Source organism: Tachypleus tridentatus, chromosome 7 (assembly GCF_004210375.1).
Source record: "Tachypleus tridentatus isolate NWPU-2018 chromosome 7, ASM421037v1, whole genome shotgun sequence".
NCBI classification, from domain to species: domain Eukaryota; kingdom Metazoa; phylum Arthropoda; class Merostomata; order Xiphosura; family Limulidae; genus Tachypleus; species Tachypleus tridentatus.
In genome coordinates, this window is record NC_134831.1 from 150173703 (window position 1) to 150190247 (window position 16545).

The 16545-nt window shown below is 31.3% G+C and overlaps 1 protein-coding gene across 2 annotated transcripts in view; it reads left to right on the forward strand.

Annotated features, from left to right (window-relative positions):
• The window catches only part of LOC143256895 (gamma-tubulin complex component 3 homolog), an 85415-nt gene extending 70452 nt beyond the window's left edge, over window positions 1–14963 (forward strand). Inside the window, exons 21-23 of one of the 2 annotated variants that reach the window (XM_076514723.1) lie at window positions 4339–4479; window positions 6350–6469; window positions 8876–14963. In XM_076514723.1, the coding sequence (XP_076370838.1) occupies window positions 4339–4479; window positions 6350–6469; window positions 8876–9049 (435 nt within the window). In that variant the 3' untranslated portion in view covers window positions 9050–14963. Of the gene's footprint in view, window positions 1–4036; window positions 4185–4338; window positions 4480–6349; window positions 6470–8875 lie in introns of those variants that run through there. The other variant, XM_076514724.1, reaches the window with a different exon arrangement.
• Window positions 14964–16545: the final 1582 nt, after the last annotated feature.

Consider the following 16545-nt stretch of genomic DNA (forward strand, 5'->3'; position numbering starts at 1 on the left):
CTACACAGAAGTTCTATTTTCTGTGCTAGTTTACCTGCAAAATTTGCATGTCACTAGCCTTGAGCTAACTTCCACCTAAATTCAGTATTTAATGTGAATGGCACTGGTGCATATTGATGTCATCATACAACAATAGGAGTGTGGCACAATCTCCATATATGGTAACTTGGTGAGATTTATGTTTGTAATGCAAATTTGATCTTTATTATCATTTCCTTTTTGTTTCAACAGTTTCAAATTTTATCATGAATTCTCAAGTGATGGAGCTTTCAGCTTTGTCCTTTGTGGGTGACGATGTTATTGCTATTGTACAGTGTGTCATGAGATTCATCATGCATGGTAAGCCATCAATTCCTGTCCATTCCGTTGATGTTTCTTCTATTCATTTTGATGTTGAATTTTCTTTTGATACCTCCCCATTAATCAAGGAAAATCCACAACCTTCCAACACAATATGGCCAGGTGGTTAAGGTGCTTGACTTGCAATCTGAAGGTCATGGGTTCAAATTCCTGTCCTGAGAGGGGGGGTTACAATGTGATAGTCAATCACACTATTCATTGGTGAAAGAATTAGCAGAGGGTGATGATGACTAAGTGCCTTCCTTCTAGTCTTTCACTGTGCTACATAAGGGATGACAGATAGTCCTTGTGTCATTTTGTGTGAAATTCAAAATATAAACCACAACCTTCCATACTAGTATTTCTCAGGACATAGTATCTCAAGTATGTTCCCTCCTATCTCTTTTGGGTATGTCTTATAATTCCCCATTTTTGCTCCATAATCCTAGCCTTTGTGATTATTTAATATTTCTTTCCTTGCCTGACATTAATGTTCCTTCCTTGAACAAATTTGTATCTGTACTTGTGTGACTCATTCTCCTTGCCTTCTTGATTTCCATTTCCTAGTTTTTAACCCTTCTTCATTTCACTTCCTTAGATCATCATTCTTTGCAATCTGCTCTGGAATATTATCTGCTCTATTGTCTATTGTGTCATTCTCAACTATCCAGTTTTTGCATCTTTGTCTGTTTACCACCACTTTTCCACACTACTTATCCTCTTTACAATTCATGTCTGAAACATTTTATCATACCCCAGAGTGGTTTTTCAAGGGAGATTTATTCTTTCTTTTTACCATAATGGTTTGTACCACTTCTGCACATTCCTTGCTCACCTGTTTCCTCAGCTGTTCAATTTGGATACACTACTTTCCAGTATATGACTATAAACATTTTACCTGCATAATCTCTGTCGGGTTCCCTTTCTTCCGCTTGATGCCTTTGGTAGTTTCCTGATTTGCTGAAGTAGCCTAGCAATGGTCCTCTCTACTTTCTCTAATATTTTGCCTTTCTCAATCTTATCTTTCCTCTGTTGTTTGTTGACTGGCTCAATCTGTCCCTAATCATCCTGTTTCACCTTTAAGATGTTTCTCTTCTCCCTATCCTCTATCTACATGCAATCAGGTTTGTCTTATGTCTCACTAGTGACTGTTATGTTAGGTCAAGCTCAGTGGGTGCTCATCCACCTTGGTTTGCAGGGCTGGGGTCACTCTTCTTCACACACAAATTCCTTTTCCCACTTCTAACTCATTGTTTTTCTCTTCATATTTCCTCTTCTTCAAACCTAATCTTTCTTAAATGCTCATAAATTTAGTATCAGATTATTTAGCCAAACACACCATCAAGAGAATATACAACTGTTCTCCAGTGTTTTATCCTTCCCTCTTTGTTTTGTGGTTTCCACAAAAATAGGAGACTGGCTTCCAGTAATGAGCTATTATCTCTCAACCAATATGTAGTTTTTATACAATTTCAGATGGTGAATTTCTTATATACCAGACAGTCCTTTTTGCTCAGGCTGTAGATAACCAAGGTTGAAGTCTTAGATGCCTTCCTCTACATCCTAGTTGCCCCATCCTCCAGATGCTTTCTACAATTCATCTACAAGAATCACATTTTCCAATTCCTTGCTCTTCCTTGTAACATAACTTTGACACTTTATGTATTCATTTGACTTGTGAGAACCTTCATGTGTCACCATGGTTTAAGACTGAAACCTCTTCTCAGGAAGTTGCTCAGTTGGAATGGCTTGTCAAGATATCAAAGCCCTTCCTCATATCATCTCATTATTTAGTGCATCTGGGCACCTTCTTCAATTCTCATATCAGCCAAGTTCAGCCTTTCCTAATCCTTAGAACTCTGGAGTGTTTGGTAAATAAGATTCATGCTTCTCCTTTTTTGTGAGAGATTCTTTTACTCTTGACGATACACTAGTTCTAACATTCTCTTGCAACTTCCCAAACTGGATCTTCATCTCTTCACTAATGCTTCCTTTTTGGTTGTATTGCTTCTCTGAAGGATAACATAATTTCTGGCATTTGGATGTAGGATGAGCATTCACTCCACTTCAACATTATTGAATATATCACTGTTCTTTGGAATGTTCCCATATCCTGCCCCTACTGGTTGATCACTTGGTCTTGACCCACTCCTATGACTTCATGAACATTTCTTACACCAGCCATCAAAGAGGCACCCATTTCAGGACCCTTTGCTTGCAGGTGTTGAACCTGCTCTTCTGGATCCAATTACATCAGGGTTCTCTTGTTGACTGTCACATTCTGGGAGCTAGGAACAAAGTGGTAGACCATCTCTTTCATTGGGTTTGCTCATAGTTGGGCATGCCTCCCATAGATACCTTTGTCACCCATCTTAAATCCAAACTTTTATTTTTTCTGGTACTGCTGTTTTCATTTTTTGGCTTTGGATCTCAGTGTTCTCAGTCAGAACTTGTCTCACCATTTTTCATGTGCCTATTTTCCTCTTCAATTCCTCCCTTGGGTCCTTATCTTGATACCTAACACTCTTTGTTGGGTATTTTTCTAGTGGCATTTCTTTGCCTAGTTCAGCCTTATTTTTCTCTGTTTCTTTGCTTAGTGTCCAAATCCTTCTTTCTCTACCCAATGACCTCTATCTGTTGCTTCACCTTCATATATCCCCTTCTCATCAAGGCATATTATCCATCCATTTTCACAGGGATTTGTCTGATTATGTAGTAGTATTCTTGTCACACTTCTACTCTATTTGTCTGTCAATGAAAGTGGTAGGTCTTTCATCATTGGTTCATCTGCCACTTCTTTTTTCCTAGCCTTCCTACTGTGAACAACTTTTCTGCCCTTTTTACCTAGCTGTTAGACTATGATTTGTCGGTTTCTGTCATTGCTGGTTTATGGAAGACTTTGGCCACAGGATGTATTCCTACTCTGACCTATTGGTCTAAATCCCATACCTAACTGACACATTAATGTGGTTTTTCCATATTCTTATATATGCTTCATCTGAACCATTGGATTCTTGCTCTTTGTACCACCTTTCTCTCAAGATTTATTTATTTCTTCTTCCCACCTGTGGTAACTGTCATTCATGTCTATGATATTGATACGTTTTTGCACCTTCTTCCATAGATTTGTGGACAACTTTACCAGACTGATCTGTCTTTCCTAAGATCTCTTCCATTTTCTATCCACTATCTTACCTATATATATTTTTTAGACCAGAATCAACTCTTTTGTTGTGTTTATGTTGTTCAGCATTACTTATCATAGACCTCTCCTTTCTGGGATCCCTGCCAGATAGGTCCATCTACTCTTTTTTGGGACCCCTGCAATTGTTTGTTTCTAGCCCTAGACTCTCTCTTTCTTTCCCTGCCAGATAGGTCCATCCACTCTTTTTTGGGACCCCTGCAATTGTCTGTTCCTAACTTCAGACCCATCTTTCTTTCTTTCCTTGCTGGATAGATCCATCCACTCCCTTTTGGGATCCTTGCTATTATCTGTTCCTAACTTCAGACCTCTCTCTTTCTTTCCCTGCTGGATAGATCCATCCACCCCTTTTGGGGATCCTTGCCATTATCTGTTCCTAACTTCAGACCTCTCTCTTTCTTTCCCTGCCAGATAGGTCCATCCACTCCTTTTTGGGATCCTTGCCATTATCTGTTCCTAACCTCAGATCTCTCTCTTTCTTTCCATCCTGAATAGGTTTATCCACTTTTCTGGTTGGTGTGTTCTTCTCTGGATGTGGATGCTTGCAGACTATTGCACATTTATTCTTGTCAGGTTTATCATTGTGTGCCAGCTCAGTTCACAGTGAAGATATAGCTAGTGGCATGCAGATCTCAAGCAGATGAAAAAGAGGTGAGTATTTATTGGAAATACATTTTAAAGGATAACATAGTATTTTCATTGCAAAATAGTTATTTATAGATTAAAAACCCTGTTGAATATAGATGATTAACAATAATGGCATTGGAATAAATTGTAAATTGTTTTCTTACTCTTAGGATGTTTTGACTCAGCTGCGTGCTATCTATGACTTAGTAATCAGATTTCAAGGTATCCAGACTAAGTTCTGGTATCAAGCTCTTAGTGAAGTGGATGCTAGAAAAAAACTAGATTCTCAAATTGTCTCAAAAACTGAAAAGGTAAGTTGTCAATTTATTATAAACATTAATAATATTTTTAAGGCTTTTGAAAAATGCAGTTAACCCTTTCACTACAGGCCGAGTACAAAAAATGTGAGCTTATATACACACTTGTACATGTTAAGTATTTATCCTGTAACTTATGATACAGTATGTGTACTTTCACAAAATTTGGTAGGCTTTTAGTAAAGATTACAAGTTTTCCTCTACAGAAAACCAGATAATTTTAATGAAATATTTTTACTGAAGATTTATTTGTACAAATATCAAGTCTGTTTGGTTACTATTCTCAGTGCACAGTGATTTCATGCTATGATTAAAAAAAATATATTCTTCATCACAAAAACCTCAAATATTATTTGTGTAGTCTCTAAAACCTCCTAAATACATTTAAATGTTTGTTTTCAGAAATATTTTATATTTTATGCTATGTGGGGTCTGTCAACTGACTGAACTCGTGACCATCATAAACAAATTAGGAAATAAACTTTTTATTTTTTGTGGTATAATGACTGCACATTATATATAACATGAAAATACAAATGTTTAATTTAAGTAGCTTAAGACTCAATGCTGTATATTTACATATATGTGTGTGTGTGTGTATATATATTATTATTATTATATTGTCCTTTGAGTCATGCCTAGCTAATATAACAACTTGTATAAAACTGGCCTCTAGTCTCTTTTTGTCTTGGCTGGGTTTTAATGGACTAGTGTTTTATAATATACAGCTGCATTTCAGTTATTATACATTATATATGTGTGTAGATTATTGCTATTTAGAAATAAGTAACAGAAAATTATTATTCTTAAAATATAAGACAGTAAATAAAGTAGTAAAGCAAGTAATTATTTCTTCTAGTTATGATCTTTAAACTCATTTACTGCTGGACATAAGTTGCTAAGCCTTTTAAAATTTTGCACTTGGAGGATCTCAAACAATTTTTTTTTTTTATATATATATATTCAATTGAATAACCAAAAAGGTATAAGTAACTGTACTGATGCCATAGCATTCCATTGTAATTTATTAAGCTTTATAACTAGGCTGTATTTAAGTCTAAAAAAATGAAACTTTGAACAGACTTAAAGACACAATCTACCTTCTGAAATCTTGGACCAAAGGAACATGCTAGCCTTTTCACAGATTAAAGTTGCTGAAAAACCCAATAGGGGGACATTGTGAACTGTTAATTGGTTATTCACATGTTATATATTAAAGTAAGAGTATATATGGGACTGTTTTTAAAATGGAAAGAGGTGACTGGGGCCAGTGTGTTTCATTCAGTACATAAATCATATCTCAGCAAAATAATAAGATATGAGGTGTTTTTGGTTTTTTTATATATTACAGCTTGTTAATATTGGTAATTGGAGTTCCTACTTTATAGGAAATTATACACTTAGAGTTTTGCCATCAAAAACATCTAATTTTAACTGGTGCTGCATTCAGCATACCATGTGACTCACTAAATTCTATATTTAAATGTGTTCTTTTAATATTTACTATTAAATTATGAAATTAACTTGTATATAAAATTAAATTGGTTCCAAACTTACTGACATAAATTCTTAAAATGGTAATTCAATAAAACTTTGAATTCAAGTCAATAAATGCGATCACATAGCCTTTGATTCACAACCCATTGCAAAAGAGTTAATGAATGCAGTCAGAAGCAAGAGAAATGCAATGCATATGATAGGAAATACATTTAAACTAATATACACATATTTAAATAGTACTGTTTTAAAAATTTATGTAAGTTATATTATTTTGCTTATGAAACTTTCTAAGAACAAAATAAATGTTACTTAAAGTGAAAATATACTATAAAATGAATGATATTAATTTTTTAAATTCTTGCAGGGAAATTGGGGTATTTCAGAAGCAGAAGTTCAAGTACAAAAGCAGCGTCAAGTAGAATTTGAAAGGAAAGTTGTCCCAGCAACGAAAGCACAGCTTCGTGTTTTAGCAAATTCGTATCAAGTGAGTTTGTGTTTTGATTCCCATAGTTCTTATATTTAAGTCCCAACTGAGGTAAATAAGATTGTATTTGCAATGTATGCATAAACCAGTATAACTTCACAATTATTCAGATTTTATAAAATTTGTAATAAATTACAATATTTTACTATTCATGTTGAAATATCAATACAAAAATTAATATTTAATGGATTTAATAAAGAAACTTTAAATAAAATTATTAAAATATTATGTAATAAATATAAGAATGTATTAAATAAATATAAAGAAATAAAAATTAAAGAAATTTTACTGAAAGTTTCTGATAATTATTTTTAGTTGTGAATAACGTCATTAAACAACATGGCACTACTTTATGCAGATGAATACCTTACTGCATTATAAAGACTTGTTTAGAGTATGAAAATTGATTGTTACAGTTGACTTAATGGGTGGTGGCTGGGAATTATACTAGTCAATTTAGTTTATTTATTCATGTGAGACTATCACACGGAGGTTAAGACTGATAAATAGTATGTCCCCATCACAATGGGGGTCCTACTTCCTCATTCACCTCTAAAACCTAGGGTAATTTTATATCCAGCAATATAACCTGTACCCTGGAGATCCTTTCAGTTGATGCAGCATTTTCTTTTGGTTTTTTTTAAGATTTTAAACTATTTGTTTTCCAAACTCTGTGTCATTATTACTGTACATTATTAATTAAATGTAAATAAAGAATTATGGTTTTATTGTTAGTTTAGATATTCAATCAAGGTTTTGCAAGAGAATACCTGTTTAAAGAGAACAGTTAGTGAATGTAGTGCAGAACTGATCCTTAGAAAAATAAAAAATTTTGTTAGTTTTTGTTTTTAAGCCCTTATATAAAAAGGCTTATGATCAAAGCATTAGAATGTACAAGCTGTGATTAACCATATGACTACAATCTAGTTATATTGTAAGGTAGGTGTGCAACTCTCATTTTCAAATTTCATTTTCATAATCTCTAGAACCTCCTAAATGAATATTAAATGTTTTTTTAAAGTAAATATTTGTATTTTATTCTTCATTTTGTCTATTGTGTCATTACTTTTAGACATCATTATCAAAAAGAGTGTAATGAAATAATTAAATTTAAGAAATGGAAATATGTACATATCTTTTGAATGTTTATAGATTGTTTTGTAATATTTTTTCTCACGTGCAAAATTTCATGTCTATCTTTTCACTTATGGTTTATTTTAATTTTCTTTCCAATTTTTCGTCTTTTATGCTTGATGCAGGTATGCCAACCTGTTCCTGCAACATGCCCTTGTGGGCAATAGTTATTACAGGGTAAAGGTTATCCTCAAACTGTTTTACTAACTCTTGCAAACAAGATTAGAAATGTCTAAGCAAAATGCCACAAGTGAAACAATATGGAGTTAAAATGTATACAATCATAAAATTTTCAAGTATGCATTTATAAACACAAATAATACATAACTAATTAAAAGATAAATGTAAAACCTAAATGTGATGTAACTGTTTAGCACACTAGGTACCCTTAAAGAAAACAGTAGACTAAGCTTCTTAACAAATCCATACACTGGTAGAGGTATCTTTAGGCTATGACTGAATAGTGCAAGATCTCATCTTTTTATTGGTTGTAAGCATTTCATTTAACTTCAAACTGTCACCTAGTAAAAGCTTTAATTTTGCAAAATGGATGTGTCTGAACTTAAGCATAGAAATATTAGAATGTAAAATCCCCCTGAGAAGTTCTTGTTGGAACTTCAATTTGACTTTGTATGCCAACAGTCTTTATTCCATTCTCATAGTATCATATATAATAGCTTGTAAAGTTTAGACTTATAACCACAAGTGATTCACATGACAGCAAAACCTGCAGTTTTAATAGCTGCTCTAAATGTTTCCTTTTGAAATAAATAAATGAAACTTAGTAGTATAAAAGTTTAAGTTATACTTGATAATAACAATAATTTGAATAAAATACATTCATATTAAAGTGGTTTAATTCAATTTTGAGTGTAACTCAGTAACCATGTGCAGGAAAAGTTTAAATATAGCAACATTGATATAGCATTAAAACATTACTTATAGAAAGAGATGGATACAGCTTTTATATAATCTACTTCACTGGCTCTAGTTTAGTGAATGAAATCATCAGAATGTAAATACAACATTAAACATTTAAGGTTAAATGAAGAATGGTGTGTTAACATTGTTGTTCATTCTGCAGTATCCTAGGATAGGATATGAAAGTTGTGAACTTTTATTTTAACTTACTTTTAGTACATGATGAGATGTCATAGTGGAAAGTATTTAGTTGGTGTTATTTCTTCTGTTATTATTTTCATCCTATTAAAAATGTAATGGACGTTTTTATTGTTTTTCTCCTTGTTTTTATTGGTTTTTTTCTTCTTCTAGGACATGGTACAGAAGTTCCTTTTGATGATTGCTGATCACAGTGATCCTAATCTTCGTTTCCTAAGTTTCCGGCTGGACTTCAATGAGCATTACAAGAGCCGGAATTCAAGACTCCAAACTTCATTGACCTACCAGCACCGTAGACGGTCTGTTCTTCAGACCTCAGTGTTATAAAATATTGTACTATAATTCCTAGTGTTATAGAGGAAAGTAGCTGAGATTATTACTGTTGTTTTTTTTAATAATAGGTACTTGATGAAATCTGGTTGAAATAATTTTTCTTGCTTATTTATTATTAATTAATTGAACTGTAAGTTAGAATGAATTATTTCTTTATTTTTAATATCTATACAGTCCTTAAAACTATAAATATTCTTTGGCTCAGTTTAATAGAGGGACTCTGTCTTTCACAGTTATATCTATCAAAACTGTATTTGCCCATATGTTTGCTCTTTAAGTTGTGGAATTTTATTTATTTGGGGTGCTTGTCACCTTGTTGCATTGCAGTGTGATTTTGAAAAGAAATCCAAAAAATATGAGTGCTTATTATCTTCACAGAGTAAGCACTTATCTGTACCTTTTCAACTGCAATCTTCTTAAGAGTTAATCAAGAAAAGATATAAGTTCTAAAGTGCTACTAGAAATTACAAGATAATACTTAGATAATAAGATTGTCTATAGTGTACTAAGCTCTCAAAATTGTTTGTTTCTGTGTACACATTGATCAGTCTTTCTTCAAAAAATGTCAACCACTCATAAATTGTAATTTTGTAAGTGTTTTAAAAATTTTATTTGCTTATCATAGTATATGGGTAATAATGTTGGCCATTCCTTTAAAATGACATCCACTGGTCATTTTCCTTGTTCTACTACTTTTATGTTTTTAGAATTTTTTTAATGTTCAGATGTCTGGTTCAGCAACTAGTCCATTTACAATGTCATTTTGCCTCCTCCTGCAGTTTTTGTTAATCCTTTAAACTGTCATCCATTGTCCTCTCATCTTTTCTCCTGCTGATTTTAGTTGGTCTTTCTTTAAAATGCACTCCACTTGTAATATGCTGTTTTTTGTTGTTGTTTTTTACTATTTTCTCCTAATGTACAGTTCCCTGATCATCTTGTCTTTTAATTCAAGTGTAATTAACACTTAATATGTTGGCCACTGGTCACAATGATTTTATGATCTTTAAAAATAAATAAAAAACCAAGCTCTCAGGGCTTGCATTCCACTTGTTTATCAGCTTTTGTAGTTTGAGAATCTATATGACATTTGAAATTCCTTGTTCATTTGTCCATACAGAAACATTCTAATACTCACAGTATGTCCAGCTTAAAAAAGAGTATTTATTTTGTGATTTCTTTTTCATATGTCTTCTGCTGGGTAAACAGTAAGCTTATGAACTTGTATCACAAAAAGTTGGGGTTTAATTCCTAAAGGTGGACAGAGTACAGATAGCACATTGTGTAATTTTGCACTAAGAAAACTTTTTCAAGTGTTAACCAGATTTCAAGAAAAATCTAGAATTTATATAACCAGATTATATTTTGGTGTTCTGGGTTGAAAATTCCTTTCAATATAGGACTAGGTGTAGCTGATGGTTACTGTGTCTAGACTATGGATCCACTAGTCCATAGTTCATGGATACAAAAATTAAAATTGTACTCTACATTTTGGGACAGAGGATTCGTTATAAGACTGATGGTTAAACTCCATTATTCAGAGTACCCAAGAGAAGACAAAGTGTATTATTGATCAGATGCTTTCTCTCTCATCTGTTAGCACAACATTGTAAATGGCTAATGTATTAGGTTGAGGAATAATTCGTGAGCCTTTTTAAATAATTTCATTCAAGCATTACATGCAAGACTATACAATACTTCAATGCATGAACACATTACACCCAAAACATTTATTATGATACTTTATTTCATGTAATACCTAGGTATATAGTATGCATTGTTTTAAACTAAATTGCATTAAATTAAATGCGAACAGCAGATGGTGTCGAAAATGCTCGATTTTGTCCACTTGACATTTCATTTAATGAGCTGAAAATGAAAGCAAAAATTAAAGACATATGAAAATCAAACACACCATCTATTAGAGCAAAAAATTATCAACCAAATGACATGAAATATTTTGCGAAAGCGTTTCATTTATGAATATATTTTTTTAACTTGAAAAAATGCTCACGAATTATTCCTCAACCCAATAGATAGCCTTTGTATAGATATATGAAACAAATTAAATCAAAGTTTTCCTTCAGCAGGTTTGTAAGTTATAGATGGAGCAAATTGATATCCATTATTTATTTTGCCTTTTCCCTTTGAATAAGTTTCTAAAAGCAAAACTTATTAATGATCAGGTCATTGTTTTTTCTATAATTGTATAATATTTGTTTTGTATTTTTAAAAGATATTAGTAGTTGTTATTGTTTTGATAACTTTTACCCAGAACATATAAAAAGTCACAGTCAGTTGTGTGACTCATATTTGATATTTAGTAATTGTTTTTCACTTAAAGTAAATTTTCTCTGAAGACCTGGTTACTTTTATCATTGTTATGTTGCATCTTCTGATATAACTATCAGAAGAATTGAATTATGTTTAAATCACTTTGATATATTACAAAAGGACTTACTTGTTTTTATCTCTATATCTTATTCTGTTATGTTAATCCTGAAATGTTAATATAAACAAATATTCATAGGTTACATTTATGCTACTGTAGTTTAACAATTATTTTTGTCAGATATTTATAGAAAACTTTTTCAAGTCAGTTACATTAATTGTAAAAAGGAAGCTAAAGTATTGAAAGCTCTAACATTTGAACAGTTTGTATTAGTCATAGAACATTTTCTTTAATAACGTATAAACCTGTTTCTTTCCTTATGAACATTAGTATAAAGGATTAACTCAGTTTCTGTTTCCAATAATAGATAGTGAATATAAGTAACTTTATAGCACACCCAACAGTTTTAAATTATAATAATTTCTACAGACTTTCTTTTTTACTGGTTCCTTACAAGTTTTGACTAAAATAGACGTTATAAAATAACTTCTTATTAAAAATGTGAATATGGTCACAAATTTAACCCTTTCACAATGGGCTCAGTATAATATACATGAGTTCATCTACACTTTAGCACATGTTAAGTATTTGCAATTAACTGTGGACACAGCATGTGTATCTTCACAAAATTTGGTAGAAATTTAGTAAAGATTACGATTCTTTTCTGAACAAAAAAAAATCACACTTTTCAATGAAATTTTTTTAAAGATTTGTATGTGAAAATATTGAGTATGTTTCATGACTAGTCTGAGTGCAAAATGATTTCATGTTATCATTAATAAAACTGTTCTTCATCCTAAAAATATCAAATGTTATTCACGTAATCTCTTAAAACCTCTTAAATACATTTCAAATATATGTTTTCAGTAAGTGTATAAATTTTGTTATTATCTAAACCCTGACTATGTGGGGTCTCCAACCTCATAACCATCAAGAGAAATTAAGAAATCAATATATGACTACATGTTATAACACAAAAATACAAATGTTTAGTGTAAGTAGCTTAAGTCTCATAATACTGTATATGTTAATATATATATATTATTTTTTTTAATTACTATTACACTGAACTTCTAGTCATACCTAGCTAACATTACACAACTTGCATTGATAGGGTGTATGTGCACTCATGTTACGTGTTCAATAATATAAAACTGACCTCTAGTCTTCCTTGTCTTGGCTGGGTTTTAATAGACTAGTATTTTATAATATACAGTCACATTTCAATTATGGTACATTATATATGTATATAGGTTATTACTATTTAGAAATAAGTTATGAAAATTATTTTTATTAAAATACAGAACAATAAGTAAAGAATTAAAGCAAACAATTGTCACTTTTAGTGATGATCTTTGAACTCGGTTGCTGCTGGACATAGGTTGCTAAGCCTTTTAAAATTATGTATGTGGTTGATATCCAACAAAATATTTTTTTAGGTTTTATATATACAGTTGAATAACCAAAAATCATAAATAACTATACTGATACCATAGAATTACATATAATTTATTAAACTTAGTAAGTTAAATGCATTTAAGTTTTAAAAGATATTAAACTTCAAGCAGATTAAAGACACAACCTACCTTCTTGAAATATTGTTTTGAAAGAATTTGGTAATCTTTTCACAGACTAAATTGTCTGAGAAAACCACTAGGGTAACATTGTGAGCTATCAGTTGGTTATTCCCATTTCACATATAGAAGTAAGTGTACATGAGGGACCGTTTCCAAAAATTGGAAAGAGGTGCTTTGTTTTATTCAGTATGTATGACATATCTCAGCAAAGTAATAAGATATGAGGTTTTTATTTTGTATTCTATCTTGTTAATATTGGTAATTTGAGTTACTAATTTGTACGAAACTATAAACTTAGTATTTTGACATAAAATCATCTAATTTTCACCAGTACTGCATGCAACATACCACATGACTCATTAAAATCTATATTTAGGTGTGTTTTTTAATATTCACTTTTAAATTACGAAATTAACTCATAAGTAATATTAATGTTTGAATTACAATCTACAATTTGATTCCAAACTTATTAACATCTTAAAATACTATTTCAGTTAAACTTTGAATTCAAGTCAACAAATGCATTGACATGGCCTTTAACCCAGACACATTGTGAAAGGGTTAAAAAAAAAAGTTGTAAAGAGGTCTTATCTTACTGTGGTATAATGTCACACAATAACCAATCTACAGATCATGCTTTGCTGAGATAAAGTCTCATATACCATGATAGGTTTAAATTATGTTTTGTTGATTTAATTACTGTAAAGTAACTTGTAAAACAGAAATCTTGTGAAAATTTGTCAGTGTCCTACTGAAAGCTAGTTTAAGAGTATAAGGTTAAATTTTCAATATCCTTGTTTCTTAGTAAGACAGTATCTTGTTCTGTTTGTTGAGACATTAATAATTTAAAGTTTTTGTTTATTAATTATTATTAAAATATTTTTTTATTTGTAATGGCACTTTAAATGTATTTTTTTCATATTCATTTGTATGTTTTGTTCACATTTGCTGTACACAAATTTTAAACTTTTCTGTACTGATGGCCTAATGATTTTGGTTGCATATTTATGCATTTACTCAAATTTTGAAAGTACATAATTCTGTGATTTGTGTTTTTAGCTTAAAGAGACTTGAGAATCTGAGCAAGTCTTGAGTATAATAGTAGCACATCTGGTATTGATTAGAGCTTGGAAATAGTAATTATTGAAATGTAAATTGTTTTCCTAATCCTTTAATGGTAATTCTATAAACCAGTCATAAGAAAGTTGCTGGAAGATAAATATGTAAATCCTTCTCTTTTCTTCATCCTCTCTCTCTTTCTCTTTTTTTTTTCATGTATACATGAATGTGTGTCTGAATATATCATGAAGACTGAGCCTTGATGAATTATTGTCTTTATATTGTTTTAATACAAAATGTAAGCGTGTTTTATGCGTGTTGCCACTTTCTTATAACTTAATTGTGTTTGAGCATCCCTTCTATGTACATGTATTCACATTTGTATATCACTTTTAAGTGAAATTTTATTATACAGTATACACATAAAGTAAAAATTAAATTGTTTACGTAAGGTATCTGATGTATATTTTGTTACAGCATATTAATTCTATCCAGTAAAATTCATGAACTTGTTTTGCTTTAACATATATGTCACTTTTTATTTATTTCAAAATACTGCGTTTAATATGTATGTTAAGGTATATGTACTAGAGTAGTTGTAAAAAAAAAAACGGCTTGTAAAACCGTGTCTTATTACACAAGTGTTTTGTTTTGTTTTTATCATTGTGTATATGTATATACACTGGTTAAATAGCAACAATTAAAAAAAAAGCTTTTTTTTTATTAATTAATTCATTCTTAAAAGTGATTTTTGGAGTGAGAGTTATGATTTGCTCAAACCTGAGTGTTTGACATAGTAATTTTATTTAAATGTAATGCTTTGTTGAGCTTTTCTCAAGTGTTAAGGTGTATTCAAGTATGCCAAATAAATAATTCAAACTTATCTCTCATCTGATTGTTTTCTAGTAACATTTTAATGACATAGTACCTTGTGTCACTGTGTTGAGAGTAACATGGTATCACTCAAATTACCTATTTATTTGTTTTCACTATCATAATGGTAGCAACATGATATCTTTAAAATTAATTTGTATACTGTTTCAATATGCTGAGGGCTATGCACAGACCAGTGTTAGTATGCCAATCTCTGAATCTGATGTTTCATGAGTTGCAGCTCACCACTACCAAAATAAAAATTACACTCCTCACTTTTGGTACATTATAAGAGTAGTGGTCAAATCCTGTTGTTCAGTCTGACAATTGTAGCCCAAGAGTCAGTGATGGATGGTGTTGACTAGCTGCTTTCCCTCTAGCATGTCACTTCAAAGTTAGAGATAGCTAGCATAGATAGCTCTATGAAAGATACAACAAAACAAACTATACCAAGAGTAATACAACCTATGATGTATTTTCATTGTACTGATGTAGGACCACATCAAATGCAATTAATAATTACTCAGACTTAAAATATAACAGAACATGTCTTAAGTGAATATTATAAAGTAGAGGAATAATAACAACAAAGATTTATGATCATTTATATTTTAATGTGAAGTTATTAAGTTTCTTTATGATACATAAAACATTGAAAAAGATAAGTTCTTAAAGATGGTAAAGTTAGAATGTAAATTATTACTGTAGTAATTGTTAACATCTGGTTAAAAGCCAGCTATTGTACATCTTAAAATCATTATATTTCTTAATGTATTTGACTAGCTGTTTGATAATTTACATTTTTATTGAGCATTCTAGGTGTTTTAAAAAGTTCATATTTGCTTGTCTGGAACAACAAATTTACATGAATAAAGGTGTTTTGTGTGTGTGTGTATACATGTTATACTAACAGCTTTTAACTGAGATATGTTTATCAAGAATCCATGCAATTAATGCATGAGCAACTGTGTATGTAAACTGTGGCCCTTGTACAAAGAATATTCTGTATCATTGTTATCAACTGCTGAGCTGTGGTTCTTTGCCTGTGTTGTGGCTAGTGGTCTCTAGAACAATAGGGCACAAGATTTTCCAGACTGCATAATACAAATTGGGAGCACCAAGGTGTAACCCACGGTTGTCCTGATGCTTAATGGCAGTTTCATAGACATGATTTATGGTCCTCTCACTAGAGCATATACCTTACAATGTCAACAAGAGTACATGTTAAAATTTGTGTTGAGATAGAGGTTTGCAATTCAGTAGCTTGGAAAGTCTGTCATAGGACAGAAAAGCTGCTGTGAAAAGACAGTTAATGAAATAATATACCAGTGGCATAGAAGCTGTTCAGCTCCAGCATACAGTATATGCACTACATTGTATTATTTCCATTGGTTAGTTAATGTTAGAGGCTGAAAGGGATTTGCAACCCTTACTTTCCAAGTTATTATATAAAGTTTCACTTAACAGATATTTCTGTGATATTGGATAATTACTGCTTGATTAACACATCAGACCATTAACTTTTTGCACAACTCTTGATCTTTCAGCCAAGTTCGAAAACATAGCTAAAAAAGAAAAATTTTATGATCCTT